The 14,511-nt window shown below is 40.4% G+C and overlaps 1 protein-coding gene across 1 annotated transcript in view; it reads right to left on the minus strand.

Moving 5' to 3' along the window:
* Positions 1-220: 220 nt before the first annotated feature.
* Positions 221-14,511, minus strand: part of LOC132390907 (high affinity choline transporter 1-like) — a 121,519-nt gene continuing 107,228 nt past the window's right edge. The window contains exons 9-10 of the mRNA XM_059963443.1: positions 5,279-5,358; positions 221-524 (exon numbers count right to left, since the gene is read on the minus strand). Coding sequence (XP_059819426.1) covers positions 221-524; positions 5,279-5,358 — 384 coding nt within the window. The remainder of the gene's footprint in view (positions 525-5,278; positions 5,359-14,511) is intronic.

Consider the following 14,511-nt stretch of genomic DNA (forward strand, 5'->3'; position numbering starts at 1 on the left):
TGTTCTTCCAACTAACTCTCAGAATCTTTCAGAGGCATCTTTGATGGTAAGTTACGAGGGATTTTATGTGTCTGCTGTATGCTGTCCATGGCTCTGTTCCATATAGCAAGGAGTGGAGGTTTATAGACCAGAAGCTTAGTGTTGGGCTTGATAGCCCAATCTTCAAAAAACTTCTTTCTCAGCCTGAGAAAAGCTTCACTCACAAAGCCTACTCTGTGATTTAATTCAAGCTCAGTGTTGTCTTTTGAAGAAAGAAGGCTGCCAAGGTTGGGAAATGATCAGTATTTTCCAGAGGGATATTGTCAAATTGGATGGTTGGAGGCTTAGGAGCTTGATCTGGAACAGGTTGATGCAGGACTTGGGCTTTCTTGATGTTTAGATTAAGCCCCAGGAGCAGGTATGATCTGACAAAAGGACTCATTATGCACTGCAGGTCCTCCTCAGAGTGAACTACAGTGGTGTTGTCATCTGCATACTGGAGCTCCATGATGGAAGTTGTTGACTCCTTGCTCTTTGCCTTGAACCTGTTAAGGTTAAAGAGGCCCCCATGTGTCCTATAGAGAATCTGGACTCCTTGTGGGAGGCCTTGGCCTGTGAGGTGAAGAATGGCTGCAATGAAAATGGCAAACAGAGTTAGGCAATGATACACCCTTGTCCGACCCCAGTCTCAACCTTATAAAGTGCTGTTCCTGAGCCACTGTTGCTGATGACTGTTGCACTTATACCACTGTGTAAGAGCTGTGGGGTCCCGAGGCATTTCTCTGGGCACCCAATTTTGGACACTTCCTACCCAAGGGCAGGATGATTTACTGAATAAAATGCTTTTGTAAGGTCTACGAAGGCCATATAAAGTGGAAGATTTTGCAATTGATGTGTTGTCAAAATCATGTCCGAGTTCCTTTGTCTGGATGGAAACCTCACTAAGACTCAGGCAGGAGATCTACTGCCAGTGATGAAAGCCGGTCACATAAAATCTGGGTGAGTACCTTTCCTGTTGTAGAGAGGAGGGAGATGCCTCTAGTTTTCACCGTCACCTTTATTACCCTTTTTGAAGAGTATGACAATCAGGGTGTCCCTGAGCTCAGCTGGAGTCTTCTCCTGGTCCCAGATCTTCACAAGTAGGTCATGAATATGATTTTAAAATTCTGTGTCTCCTTCCTTGAGGATTTCTGCTGGAATTCTATCAGACCCAGTGGCCTTGTTGTTCCTCAATTTCTTGCAAACCGTCTGCACCTCTTTGATACTAGGAGGTCTACTTCATGGGTTGTTGTGGGAGCTGGTTGATGACTTCAATATCAACAGTGGGGTTATGTTTTTGCAGCTTCTGAAAGTGTTCCTTCCATGGAGAATTGATGGCATCATTGCCCTTTAGCAGCCTTTGTCCAACTTTGGAGCAAAGTGGGTTTAGGCCATGATGGTTTGGGCCATATACTGCCTTGGTGGCAACAAAGAAACCCCTGATATCACCAGAGTCCTATTGCAGACAAATTGGCTTAATGTAGGAAGGTATAAATGTTGTCATCCACACGATGAGCCAAAGGGCTCTTTATGTCTGATACACATTAGGACTCTATTAGTTTTCCATTTCACTGGTGCTTATGAGAACTTGGTGGGTTTTGAAAAGCCTCAAAAATGGGTTTGCTATCTCTACAGTTGTTTCCTTGAAATCCCACAAGTACAGGCCACCAGGACCTGGTGACTTGTCTGCCTTCAGTCCCATTAATATTTCCAATATTTTGTCTTTTGTGATAAGAATTTTTATATTTTCCACCCTCATCTCATATGAACTCATTTGTTGGGGTATTTGCAATGTGACATTTCCAGAGATTAATGCACTTTGCTGGTTTATCAACTATTTCCTTTTTTGTCATTATTCTCTGAGCTCACTCTTCAGGCATTTTACATTTATCTTAGCAAACATCTTCCTTTTTTATATCGGAGCCTCTTGCTGTTTGTTTGATATTATTTTTTCAGTTTATTCTCATAATGAATTTTCTCCCTCCTTGTTAGCATTTTAGTTCTCTACAACTGGTTCCCAAAAATTTCCCGGCCTTCTTGTCAAACATTTACTTTGATAGGCTACAGCTTTTGACTACACACCTATATTTGTCCATTCTCACCGTCCTATTGTTGGGGATTGAGGAGTTATGGAATGGTGAATATAGCAGATAATTTAAGTGAGAACCATTCTGCAGTTCTTAATGTAAATTGCAAGCAACAATCAGTTTGAAGAGGACAGCTTTGCAGACCAAGCAGCACCATCTACAGAGCACAGATCGCTTGACCCACAACAAGGTGTTGCTTGCTAAAAGATGTGGTTTGCTTAGTGAAGGTACCCTGAGACATTCTTGTATGCATCAGCCAATGGGGTTGTTAACTAGCCTACATCAAATTAGGTAGCTATGGACTGTTGCTTGCACCATTGTGCCTACGTACAAGGAAGTTTGAAGACCAGACTGATTTTCTCACTTAGCACAGCAAACATGGTCACAGACATGTTTGATCTATCAATGGTTGGAATATTAGTGTACTCAGACTCAGCCCTCACAGCATTGATTTTAGGTGTTTGGGTTTTCAGTCTGTAGTAGCTTTTAAACCATCCATGTGAATTACTTTTTCTCTCCAAATGTGCTTGAACATTCAGTGGTGTCAGACTCAAAATATTGAACTAAACAATGCCATTGCATAGAAACATAGAAAACCTACAGCAGAATACAGGCCCTATGGCCCACAATGCTGAGCCGAGCATGTATGTACTTTAGAAATTACCTCAGGTAATGCATAGCCCCCTATTTTTCTAAGCTCCATGTACCTATCCAAGAGTCTCTCAGAAGACCCTGTTGTACCCACCTCCACCACTGTCGCCGGCAGCCCATTCCACGCACTCACCACTCTCTGCGTAAAAAATTTAACCCTGACATCCTCCCGTACCTACTTCCAAGCACCTTAAAATTGTGCCCTCTCGTGCTAGCCATTTCAGCCCTGGGAAAAAGCCTCTGACTATTCACACAATAAATGCCTCTCATCATCTTATACACCTCTATCAGGTCACCTCTCATCCTCCATCGCTCCAAGGAGAAAAGGCCAAGTTCACTCAACCTATTCTCATAAGGCATGCTCCCCGATTCAGGCAACGTCCTTGTAAATCTCCTCTGCACCCTTTCTATAGTTTCCACATCCTTCCTGTAGTGAGGTGACTAGAACTGAGCACAGTACTCCAAGTGGGGTCTGACAAGGGTCCTATATAGCTGTAACGTTACCTCTTGGGTTTTAAACTCAATCCCATGGTTGATGAATGCCAGTGCATTGTATGCCTTAATCACAGAGTCAACCTGCATAGCAGCTTTGAGTGTCCTATGGATTTGGACCCCAAGATCCCTCTGATCCTCCACACTGCTAAGAGTCTTATCATTAATGCTATCTTCTGCCATCATATTTGACCTGCCAAAATGAACCACCTCACACTTATCTGGGTTGAACTCCATCTGCCACTTCTCAGCCCTATTTTACTTCTTATCTATGTCCCGCTGTAATATCTGACAGTCCTCCACACTATCCACAACAGCTCCAACCATTGTGTCATCAGCAGATTTACTAATCCATCCTCCACTTCCTCATCCAGGTCATTTATAAAAATCATGAAGAGTAAGGGTCCCAGAACAGATCCCTGAGGCACACCACTGGTCACTGGCCTCCATGTAGAATATGACCCATCTACAACCACTCTTTGCATTCTGTGGGCAAGCTAGTTCTGGATCCACAAAGCAATGTCCTCTTGGATCCTATGCCTCCTTACTTTCTCAATAAGCCTTGCATGGGGTACCTTATCAAATGTCTTGCTGAAATCCATATACACTACCTCTAATGCTCTTCCTTCATCAACGTGTTTAGTCACCTCCTCAAAAAATTCAATCAGGCTCGTAAGACACGACCTGCCTTTCACAAACCCATGCTGACTACTCCTAATCATATTATGCCTCTCAAAATGTTCATAAATCCTTCCTCTCAGGATCTTCTCCATCAGAAATTAATAAGCAAAAAGCACCAGAAATATGCTGAATTAAAAGAGGACATTGAAAGTCTGTGGTACATGAGCAGTGTATATATTGTGCCGATAGTAACATCTAGAACTGGTATCACCCCAAAGTCACTACACAATACCATTAAACAATTAGGCCTACACGAGAATATTTATGTAAATCTTCAGAAAGCCACAATACTGTACACCATCAGAATAGTCCAAAAGTTCCTAGCAATTGAGAAATGAGTGTGCTTGGCTATGCTTGTACCTCAGGTTTTACCAACGAGCTGAGAAATAATAAAAAATACAATAAATAATAAATATTGAGAACACGAGATGAAGTGAGTCCCTAGTTGGTGGAAACAGTTCAGTATTGAACTTTATATCAGAGGTCAGTTCAACGATCCCTTAAAAATGATTCATCTGAACACTGGACACGATCACTGAATCTTCCCACAGGACAAATGACTCTCTCCACACTGCATTCATTGCTACCCTGATGTAACAGGTGGGAAATCTCAGAAGATGCATAATATTCCTCCATTTTGGCAGGTCTGTCTGCACTGCTTGTAGCCTGTTAAAGAATGAACCAGTTTTTTTTCCTGTTTAGATGCCCTTTCACGGCATCCTGGTATTTCACTGTTTTTCTAAGCACTCTGACCTCAGCACAGCATACATACTCCTTGTAGGAGCCCCACGTAAGAGATGTTAACCATGATTGAAAACCTTCTTGCTTTGGCCTGATGATCAACATCGATGATGGACATTCACCTTTATGGTCAATGGAGCAGAGAATACATTAAGCAGATTGCATGCAAGAGGTAGGGAAGTGCTTTGGGGAGGGGGGGGGTGTTAACATTTCAAACTTGTCACTTGCAATCAGGGATGAGAAAATGCTTGTGATACTTGCTTGGAGTTTAAGTGATTGAAGCAATTGACTATTCCGTGTTAAGTACAATGAAGTACTGCCACAGTTTCAGTAGATGAAAGACCATATTCCACTCTCCACGCTAATCAGATATGACCGATATCCTCTCCGTGGAATCACTTACCTCACTGAAGAATCCTACATGTCAATGAAAGATGCTGGAGATGTGTCTTTCTCCATGCAACCTTGCTCATGATCTTCAGTTTTACACAAGTTGATCCTTCGGAAAATGCCATTACACATCTAACAGTGCACCTGTTGTGGTGAAGAATCTATAGAACAGAGTTAACTTTATATCCAAGGACAGATTTGTTCAGCGTATCAATTACCAGGGAATGGTGACATCAGTCATACTGTTGTACACACAGTCTCCAGGAGCAGCTTGGTGTAGACAACTCAAGGCAAATACCTGATGACAAAAATCAATCATTTTTACGTAAAATTGCCCTTGGATTATATGCACAGATAGAATTTAGCCTTTTCTATTTAAAACAGCTGAAGATCACTAGTAAGCATCCGGTAATACTGATTTAGAGTCTAAACCCAGGAGCATGTACTGAACAGTTTCTTTGGCTGAGGAGAGTAGTTGTGCCCAGCGATGCAATAAGTGTGTTTCAACAGCCCTGCCAAGTTTTGTGACGGAGGTGCATTGACAAAGTAATAAAACAACATGGTGATTTAACAAAAAAGAACTCAGTGGGTCCAAAAGGAGTGAGCTGCCATTTCAGGGTGAGATGCTCATCAGGACTGTGGGAAGAGGAAGGGTTGCCAGTATTTAACAGTTAAAGGGCAGAAGCTGGTAAGTGACAGGTGGAAAAAATGGAGAGAAGTTGATGGACAAAACCATTTGGGGAAGGATGAACGTTTCACCTCTCACCCATCAGCCCGTGTCCTACCCCCCACTACATTCTGCTATCTTCTTTTCTGCTCCCGCTTATTCCTGGTTCAGAGTCTCACCCTGAAACATTGACTTCTACCTTTATTTCCACTGGCCCACTGAGCTCTTCCTGCATTCTGCTTGTTACTCGGGATTTCAACATCTGCAGTCTCTTTTGGCTACTTACTGATGTAACTGCCTCCTTTAACTCATCTTTATTGATGCTTATGTAAAAAAGTTAGCCAAGTCTCACAGAGGCCAATGCAAAAAAAAATTCTCAATGCTAAGGAATGTCAGAATCCTTTTTTAAAAATCCCATTCCAGTTCAATTCATCCACTGTATTATTAGCACAAACAAGGATCCGTTCAGGTTTAAAATCCCATCCCAGTTCAATTCATCCACTGTGTTACGAGTGCAAACAAGGATCCTTTCAGGTTTGGGGTCAACCATGTGGGTCCGTTCTTCCAGCTATTTATTTAAGGGCTTTGGCACCATCTATTAAGTGGCTTCTCGGGTAGACTGCCACCTTCTCTGCATTTGGGGTTGTGTCCGCAGGTAGGATGGTGTTACATTGTGGTATTCCTAGTTGAGTGATGTTACTCTGTCCCTGACAATGACTCTGTGTGACTTATAACGGTATGTAAATTCTCTTAAATCACCCAGGTAGGAAGATTTTCCCCAACAAGTTGCTGCAGGTTTCCTCACCAAGCAAGTCCCATGCACTGTATACATTATTTCATGCTGCTCTGCCATCTGTATCCTTCTTATACTTTGACTTACTCTCTAGCATGCCATTCTACATATCTAGCCACATCCTATGTGTCTTAATTTAGATCTTTATTTCCATATTAGACAATTCCTGACCTGTTTTCAGGGTTGCTCTGCATTAAGTAAATCAAGGTGGTTAAAAACGTAATATTAATCACAGCCTCAGCATAATATTTTGAAAATTGTTTCTTGACACCATTTCCCCCAGACCATTTAATAGAAGTTTTAGCACTTTTAAGACTCTATTGCCCCCTTCTGCATCTACATGGTATAGATCTTCAGCTCTGATTCTACAGTGATTATATTAGTCCTCCATAAAATCTCGTAATTAGTTCTCACAACAGTCCTAGTAAAGCTGTGGCAATTGAGGTTTATATCAGTCCTGTAATAATATCTGTCAATACTGGAACTCCTTCTGACGCATATTATGGTGCAATTATTCCACTTTGGAACGCATTTGATGACTTTGATCGGGGCGATTTTTTTCCAACAAACTATTTCAGTTTCTTTTCTCCTTTTCCAAATGTTGTTTAACAATGTGTATTTTTATAGGGAAAGGCTTTGGGCAGATGTTCAGTTTGACATGAACGATCACACACCCTTTTATTGCACCCCTGCGTGTGATAAGAGCTGATGGTGGTTCCATTGCTTCCAATGACGCTGACTCAATTTCTAACTGTGGTCAGAGATTGTATTTCCATTTTCTTTCCCCAACTATAGTAAGCCTGTCCAAATTTCTGCAAATCCTAGTTGTTACCCTTCTTATGCCTAAATCCAATTTCCACCGGCCTAATTACCATCAATTGGGTCCATGTTATGCTTTGTAACTTCCAAACACTAAACTAATTGAAATGAAGATGTGGGGAATCTAAAACATGGGTGTAACTTGGAGTTTACTTTTAGAGCATTTTGACATATGAATTATTTAAACAAACAAGAATGTTTAATCAGATAATATATTTCCAATATTACTCAAATATTATTGAAATATTAAATACACAACACTCCTCCAACTATACACAGACATCTGCAGCGTCTTAAATTTTAGTTTGTCCCATTCAGGCTTGAAGACTTAATCACTGCGGAGGATTTCTTACTCATGTGGGGTATCTTCTTTCCTGGCAAGGGGGTTCACTGTGCCTGGCAGGTGAAACACGTGGCTGTGAGTATGCAGAAACTAGAACTCTGTGAACTGTGGCCAGCTGTTGGTGCCAGCCTCTGTGCCCCTGGTTGGAAGGTATATTGGACCAAAGAATGGTCATGCTGCTCAGTGGAAGCATGAAAGTGACAGAAGCAGCTATCTGACTACAACGGTGTTTGTAGGCAACGTGTCTGAGAAAGATTCTGATATGTTAATCAGGCAGTTACTTATAACATCAGGTTATTCCTTTGGCATCAATTAAAGCAGTTTGATTGAATAGACACTTTGTCCTGCAATCTTGCAATGACTCAACAAATATTTCTAATCAGTTGTGCTTTTACAGAATGATCCAGTGTTCTTTTTCACATTGAACCTTTCAGTTATCTTATAGTCTAGCTTCCCGAGTTATGTCTTTCTACACTCACTGAGAAGCAGAGTAGTTAATGCTGAAGTTGCAAATGCAAGACCATTGAGGACAAACCAACAGAACAGAGCCAGTTAGCATATCTAATTCTTCGTTTTGTGGCATTGACACCACGCATATATAGGCCATATAGGAATTCAGCAAGCATTACACATTGTAGAGGATATATTTTCTAGAGAAAGAAGTAAGAAAGAAGAATAAGGAACAAAGAACAATACAGCACAGTACAGGCCATTCAATCCACAATGTTGTGTCGACCCTTAAACCCTACCTCCCATATAACCCTCCACCATAAATTCCTCCATATATTTATCTTACTTAGCTTATCTTTTCCTCACCTCATATGCCCCAGAGTGAAATGAGCCAATTAGGTTGTATTGAGTGCTTCAAACCAGCTCTGTGATAATAATCAGACAACATTGGCGAACAAAACCTGACTATAACAACAGGGAGGGCCCTCTTCCCTTCTTTATTAACTCTATAGTTTATTTTATGTTCTGAAAGGACAGGCAAGTTAAACATTTCATCTAAAATATGTCATCTTCAATTGTGCAGTATGATTACAGCTCCCCACTGAGGAATTTGCATTTGTGTCCAGCCTACCAGAGAGGATTGTAAACCTCTAATTCAGAGATTCAAGTACAGCCAACTGATTCAGAGCTGATGCCAATTTAATCTATTTTGGTTTAAATTTTGTTTTATCTACTATATGTAAATGTAAAAAAAAAGAATGCCTCAAATATGTAAGTTAGTTTTCAAGCTGCCTTGTTGCCATTGCTGGATAGCTGTCCTGATACCATGACTTCCTAATATGTTTGCCCGTAAACATGTTGATACAATCTATGCAATCAAATTTGTTTGGCTTTGCAAAAACTAATACTGAAAATATTCAGTCATCAATATATTGTCCACATTTTTCTGCAGGGATTTTGCTAATAATTTTTAAGACACGTAGATTGATATTTCATTGCAGAATTGGAAACTTCCTTCACTGTAGGATTTTGCTGTTTTTTGGTTGCAAACTCCCACCTCTCCTTCCCAGTGACATCGAAGATCAACTGGTGCAAAGTGAAAGAGAATAGTGGAAGTTTTTTGGAGTCCACCTGCTATTTTCTCCTTGTCTAACATGGTAAAAGGGATTAGCTGCTTATTATCTCATTGTTGACAAAACCTTACTCAGTGAAAATTGTCCCAGTATAATTATTTCAGAAGACATTCATTGCTTAAAGGCTTTTTGGAATATCCAGAGACCATGGAGGTGCATTATAAATGAAAATCTTTTTTACACGGTGCCATTTTTGAATAAGAGTTAACAATTATTACCAGGGACAGAGGGGTTCATTACAAAGTCCCTCTTTTGGGATTACCATGGGACGTTCACTTGTTTTTTTTATGCTGATTTTCCATCTTGACTCACAGGGAAGATCTTTGACACACATGGTGTATGTCATGAGCTCTGGGTGGAGACTCAAGACATCAAATGGACAAAGTGATCCACTCTTGCCCTTGTAAGCCTGCATATAGTGTATTAAAACAAAATGCTTTATTGGTGTCTCCTGGCACTGGTTCCCCTTACTGATGAGAAAGCCACCTGTACTAAAGCAACAGCTGACAATACGCGATGGACGTACCATGTCTATAAAAAGTATTCACCCCCCCCCCCACCCACCTGCGGAAGTTTTCATGTTTTATTGTTTTACAGCATTGAATCACAGTGGATTTAATTTGGCTTTTTTTTTGACACTGATCAACAGAAAAAGACTCATGTCAAAGTGAAAACAAATCTCTATAAAGTGATCTAAATTAATTACAAATATAAAACACAAAATAATTGATTGCATTTGTATTCACCCCCTTCAAGTCTGTATTTAGTGGATGCACCTTTGAGAGCAATTACAGCCTTGAGTCTGTGTGGATAGGTCTCTATCAGATTTGCACATCTGGACACTGCTGTTTTTCTCCATTCTTCTTTACAAAACTGCTCAAGCTCTGTCAGATTGCATGGGGATCATGAGCGAATAGTCCTTTTCAAGTCCAGGACAAATTCTCAATTCGATTGAGGTCTGGACTCTGACTTGACCACTCCAGGACAATAACTTAGTTGTTTTTAAGCCTTTCCTGTGTTGCTTTGGCTTTATGCTTAGGGTCACTGTCTTGCTGGAAAACAAATCTTCTCCCAAGTCACAGTTCTCTTGCAGACTGCACCAGGTTTTCCTCCAGGATTTCCCTGTATTTTGCTGCATTCATTTTACCCTCTACCTTCACAAACCTTCCAGGCCCTGCTGCAGTGAAGCATCCCCACAGCATGATGCAGCTACCACCATGCTTCACAGTAGGAATAAATATTTTTTGATGATGTGCGGTGTTTGGCTTGCATCAAACATAGCATTTAGTCTGATGACCAGAAAGCTCAATTTCAGTTTCATCAGACCATAGAATCTTCTTCCAGCTGACTTCCACAAGCCTTCTTACAAACTCTTGCCAAGATTTCATGTGTGTTTTTTTAACAGTGGCTTTCTCTTTGCTGCTCTCCCATAAAGCTGTGACTGGTGAAGCATCCGGACAACAGTTGTTGTGTGCGCAGTCTCTCCCCCCTCAGCCACTGAAGCTTGTAACTCCTACAGAGTTGACATAGGTCTCTTGTTGGCCTCCCTCTCTAGTCCCCTTCTTACAAGGACACTCAGTTTCTGAGGACGGCCTGCTGTAGGCAGATTTACAGCTGTGCTATATTCTTTCCAATTGTTGATGATTGACTTAACTGTACTCCAAGAGATATTCAGTGACTTGGAAATTTTCTTGTATCCATCTCCTGACTTGTGCTTTTCAATAAACTTTTTGCTGAGTTCCTTGGAGTGTTGATTTGTCTTCACGGTGTAGTTTTTGCCAGGATACTGACTCACCAGCAGTCTGACCTTCCAGATGCAGGTGTATTTTTACTGCAATCAATTGAAACACCTTGACTACACAGACTCCAAAAACAGATCTCCATTTAACGAATTATGTGATTTCTAAAACCAATTTGCTGCACCAGTGATGATTTGGTGTGTCATATTAATGGGGTGGGGAGGGGGAATGAATAGTATACAATCAATTATTTTGTGTTTTGTATTTGTAATTAATTTAGACCACTTTGTAGGAATCTGTTTTCACTTTGACACAAAAGAGTCTTCTGTTGATCAGTGTCAAAAAAGCCAAATTAAGTCCACTGTGGTTCAATGTTGCAAACCAATAACAAGTTGAAAACTTCTAAGGGGGGGACTGAATACTTTTTATAGGCACTGTATTTAAAATTGACCATATTGACTTGGAAAGATTGCTTGCGTTATTGTGTTAACAGATTCAGTGCACAACAGAGGAGTGATTCTTATCTGTACTACTTCACTTTGAAGCTACTGATAAATATTAATATATTTGTTCAAAGCTATCAAATTAAAAAACTAACTCGGATCATCAATTAATATAGTACTTTGTATTTATGATTGTTTTCAAAAGTTTAACTTGCATTTCGTTTCATATCACTGGATTCAGCGTTAGCGCTGAAGAAGCTGACTTTACAGAGAATACTGCACCTGAATAATAGGTAAATCAAATCTCAGGCAGATCTTTATCTAAGTTTACAGCTGCTGGAGAGTCACCCATTGTTACAAAAGAGAGCATCCCCACTATTGAAGTTGTACATTATTAGTAAATGGATCACAGTAATAAATAATATGTCCCTGGCAAGTGCGGCAACTATTGTGGTCTATGAATAACCACTGACCTAGATAATCTCCAAAATTCCCTTTATAGAAAGGTTGAGCATAATATATCTTCATTCTGTCAAAGGCACTTCTCATCCTTCATTCTCCAAATGCAGCTGCTAGGAGCAGTTCACACAGTTAAATATAACAAGGTTTAAGAAAAACATTAGTGAAGCAAGAAATTAGTAATTCATGCAATTATTCAAAATGTCCTTGTGAAATATTGGAAATAAAGCACTTAAAAACTCAAATCTCTCTGTCCTTTACTGTTGGTAGGCTTATCTTTCCAGGTGGCAAAGTTAGTTGCAATTATTCACTCAGTTATTGTTTTATAGAGTTAATCATTATGTGGAAAAATCCTTATTTTATTCTGTAAATAGCATTTGTTAATGTTTCTTCCTTTAGACAATAAAAGTCAAAATTGCAATTGGACTGCTGACTTTATTACTCACTCACATGAGTTTTAAATCAATTCCTGTTTTTGATTTGTCATCTGTAGTTCTTGCCAAGATTATTGTTTTCTGCCAATACCAAATGGTGTCATGACTTCATGGTTTGTGACCTGATAGGAGAGGCTAGAAACCTAAAAAGTGATTTGGGCAATATAGATAAATTGACAAACAAAGACATGAAGTTCATGCATGAAATTGTGAAGCACCATTCATAACAAGTAAAATCACCAACATGGATGCTGAATAATGCTACTAAAATAACTACTGTTGAAACTGAAAGGAATTCTTATCAAATTACTGTATACGTTAAACGTATCTGAAGTAAACATTTAGTCTGGTTAACAGAAATCTAGAGACAGACCAGAAATCTAGAGAGCTCTCAAAATTCATGTGGATAAATCACCTGGACCAGATGGCTACACTCCAGTGTTCTGAATGAGGTTGCTGAAGACATTGTGGAGACATTCATGGTGATCTTTCAAGAATTGTTGGAGACAGGGAAGGTACAGAGGATCGGGAAATCATAAGTGTGACACCACTGTTTAGGAAAGGAGTGAGGCAAAAAACCAAAAAATTATAGGCCTGATAGCCTGAACTCAGTGGTTGTTATGATTTTAGAGTCCATTATTAAGGATGAAATTTCATGGCATTTGTAAGTGTATGATAAATTGGGAGGAGGTCAGCATGGTTTCATAAAGGGGAGATCTTGCCTGACAAACCTGTTAGAATTCGTTGAGGAGGTAACAGGCAAGGAGAGTCAGTGGATGTTATTTGCCTGGATTTTCAGAAGCACTTAGACAAGGTACCACACACAAAGCTGTCGATCAAGGTAAGAGCCCGTGGTGTTTGAGGCAATGTACTAACACGCATAGAAGAATGCCTGACTGGTAGAAATCAAAGAGTGGGTTTAAAAGGGTCTTTTTCTGGATAGCTGCTGGTGCCTACTGGAGTTCTGCAGGGGTTGATTTTACATCTGCAACTTTTCACTTTATATATTAATGACTTGGACGAAGGAACTGATGACACTTTGGCTAAGTTTGCAGACAATATTAAAATTGGTGATGGTACAGGATCATGAATGCAGGGAGACCGTAGAAGGACATGGACAGTTTGGAAGAATGAACAAAGAAGTGGCAGAAGGAATACAACATGGGAACTGTGGGTTATGCACTTTGACAGAAAGAGTAAAGATGTAGACTATTTTATTCATGGAAGAAAATCCTGAAATCAGAGATGCAAAGGGACTTGGAGGTCGGAACTCAGGATTCCTCCTACACTCATATCCAAAGCTATATGGAACGGATTGAAGGGATCCCAGGATCAGGCCTTGTAGTTCACCACCGGTGACAGGCTTTCAGTCACAGAACCGGCCATTCAATGTAACCGCTACTTGCCAATTTGGATCCAGCTTGTTAACGGATCTGGGAACCCATAGGCTTTGAAATTTTGGATCACTGCCCTATGCAGACCTTGTCAAATCCTTAGTGAAGTCCATATGTTAGGGAGTTGTCAGAAGTAGGACATATTTAGGGGTTATGGAGTGGCGAGAGCAGGAATGAATACAAACAAGGTAAAACAATCTTCAAAAATAGACTTGTTGAAACGTAAAGAAAAAGCAATAATTGGTTTTGAAATGAACAGTATCTACGAGCTGCTAACCCACAGCAGAGGACTGGCGGTCACAATATGGTCTGTAAACTGACATAAATGTGAGACGTTCTCATGTGCATCAGTTAAACGTAAGCCAATGGAGCTATGTAAATTGGCCAAAATCAAGCATGTCACCTACAGCCAAGTTATTTTGCACCCTTCTTCCGGAGGTCAAGGAGGACTGCCATGCCAGACTAAACACGGTCACTGAGAATATTGACATTGTCAATAACTGGGACGTTTGTGTACTCAGACAGCCAGCCCACACAACACTAATCTTTGGTGTTGGTTCTCTGAGCTCAGAGAAGGTGAATAATCAACACTTTAGGACCAGTTTATTCCCCTCCACCACCAGAGAAACCTATGATTGTGTGGTTAAGGAGAGCTCCAGTTTGCTGATGACTGATCACTGTTGCTGGCTGAATAGAAGGTGGTAACAAATTGGCATAGAGGATGGAGACTGAAAAACCTGAGGACTTGTTAAAAAAAGAAGTGCCAAGCAGGTATAT

The sequence above is a fragment of the Hypanus sabinus genome, chromosome 3 (assembly GCF_030144855.1).
Source record: "Hypanus sabinus isolate sHypSab1 chromosome 3, sHypSab1.hap1, whole genome shotgun sequence".
Lineage (NCBI taxonomy): Eukaryota > Metazoa > Chordata > Chondrichthyes > Myliobatiformes > Dasyatidae > Hypanus > Hypanus sabinus.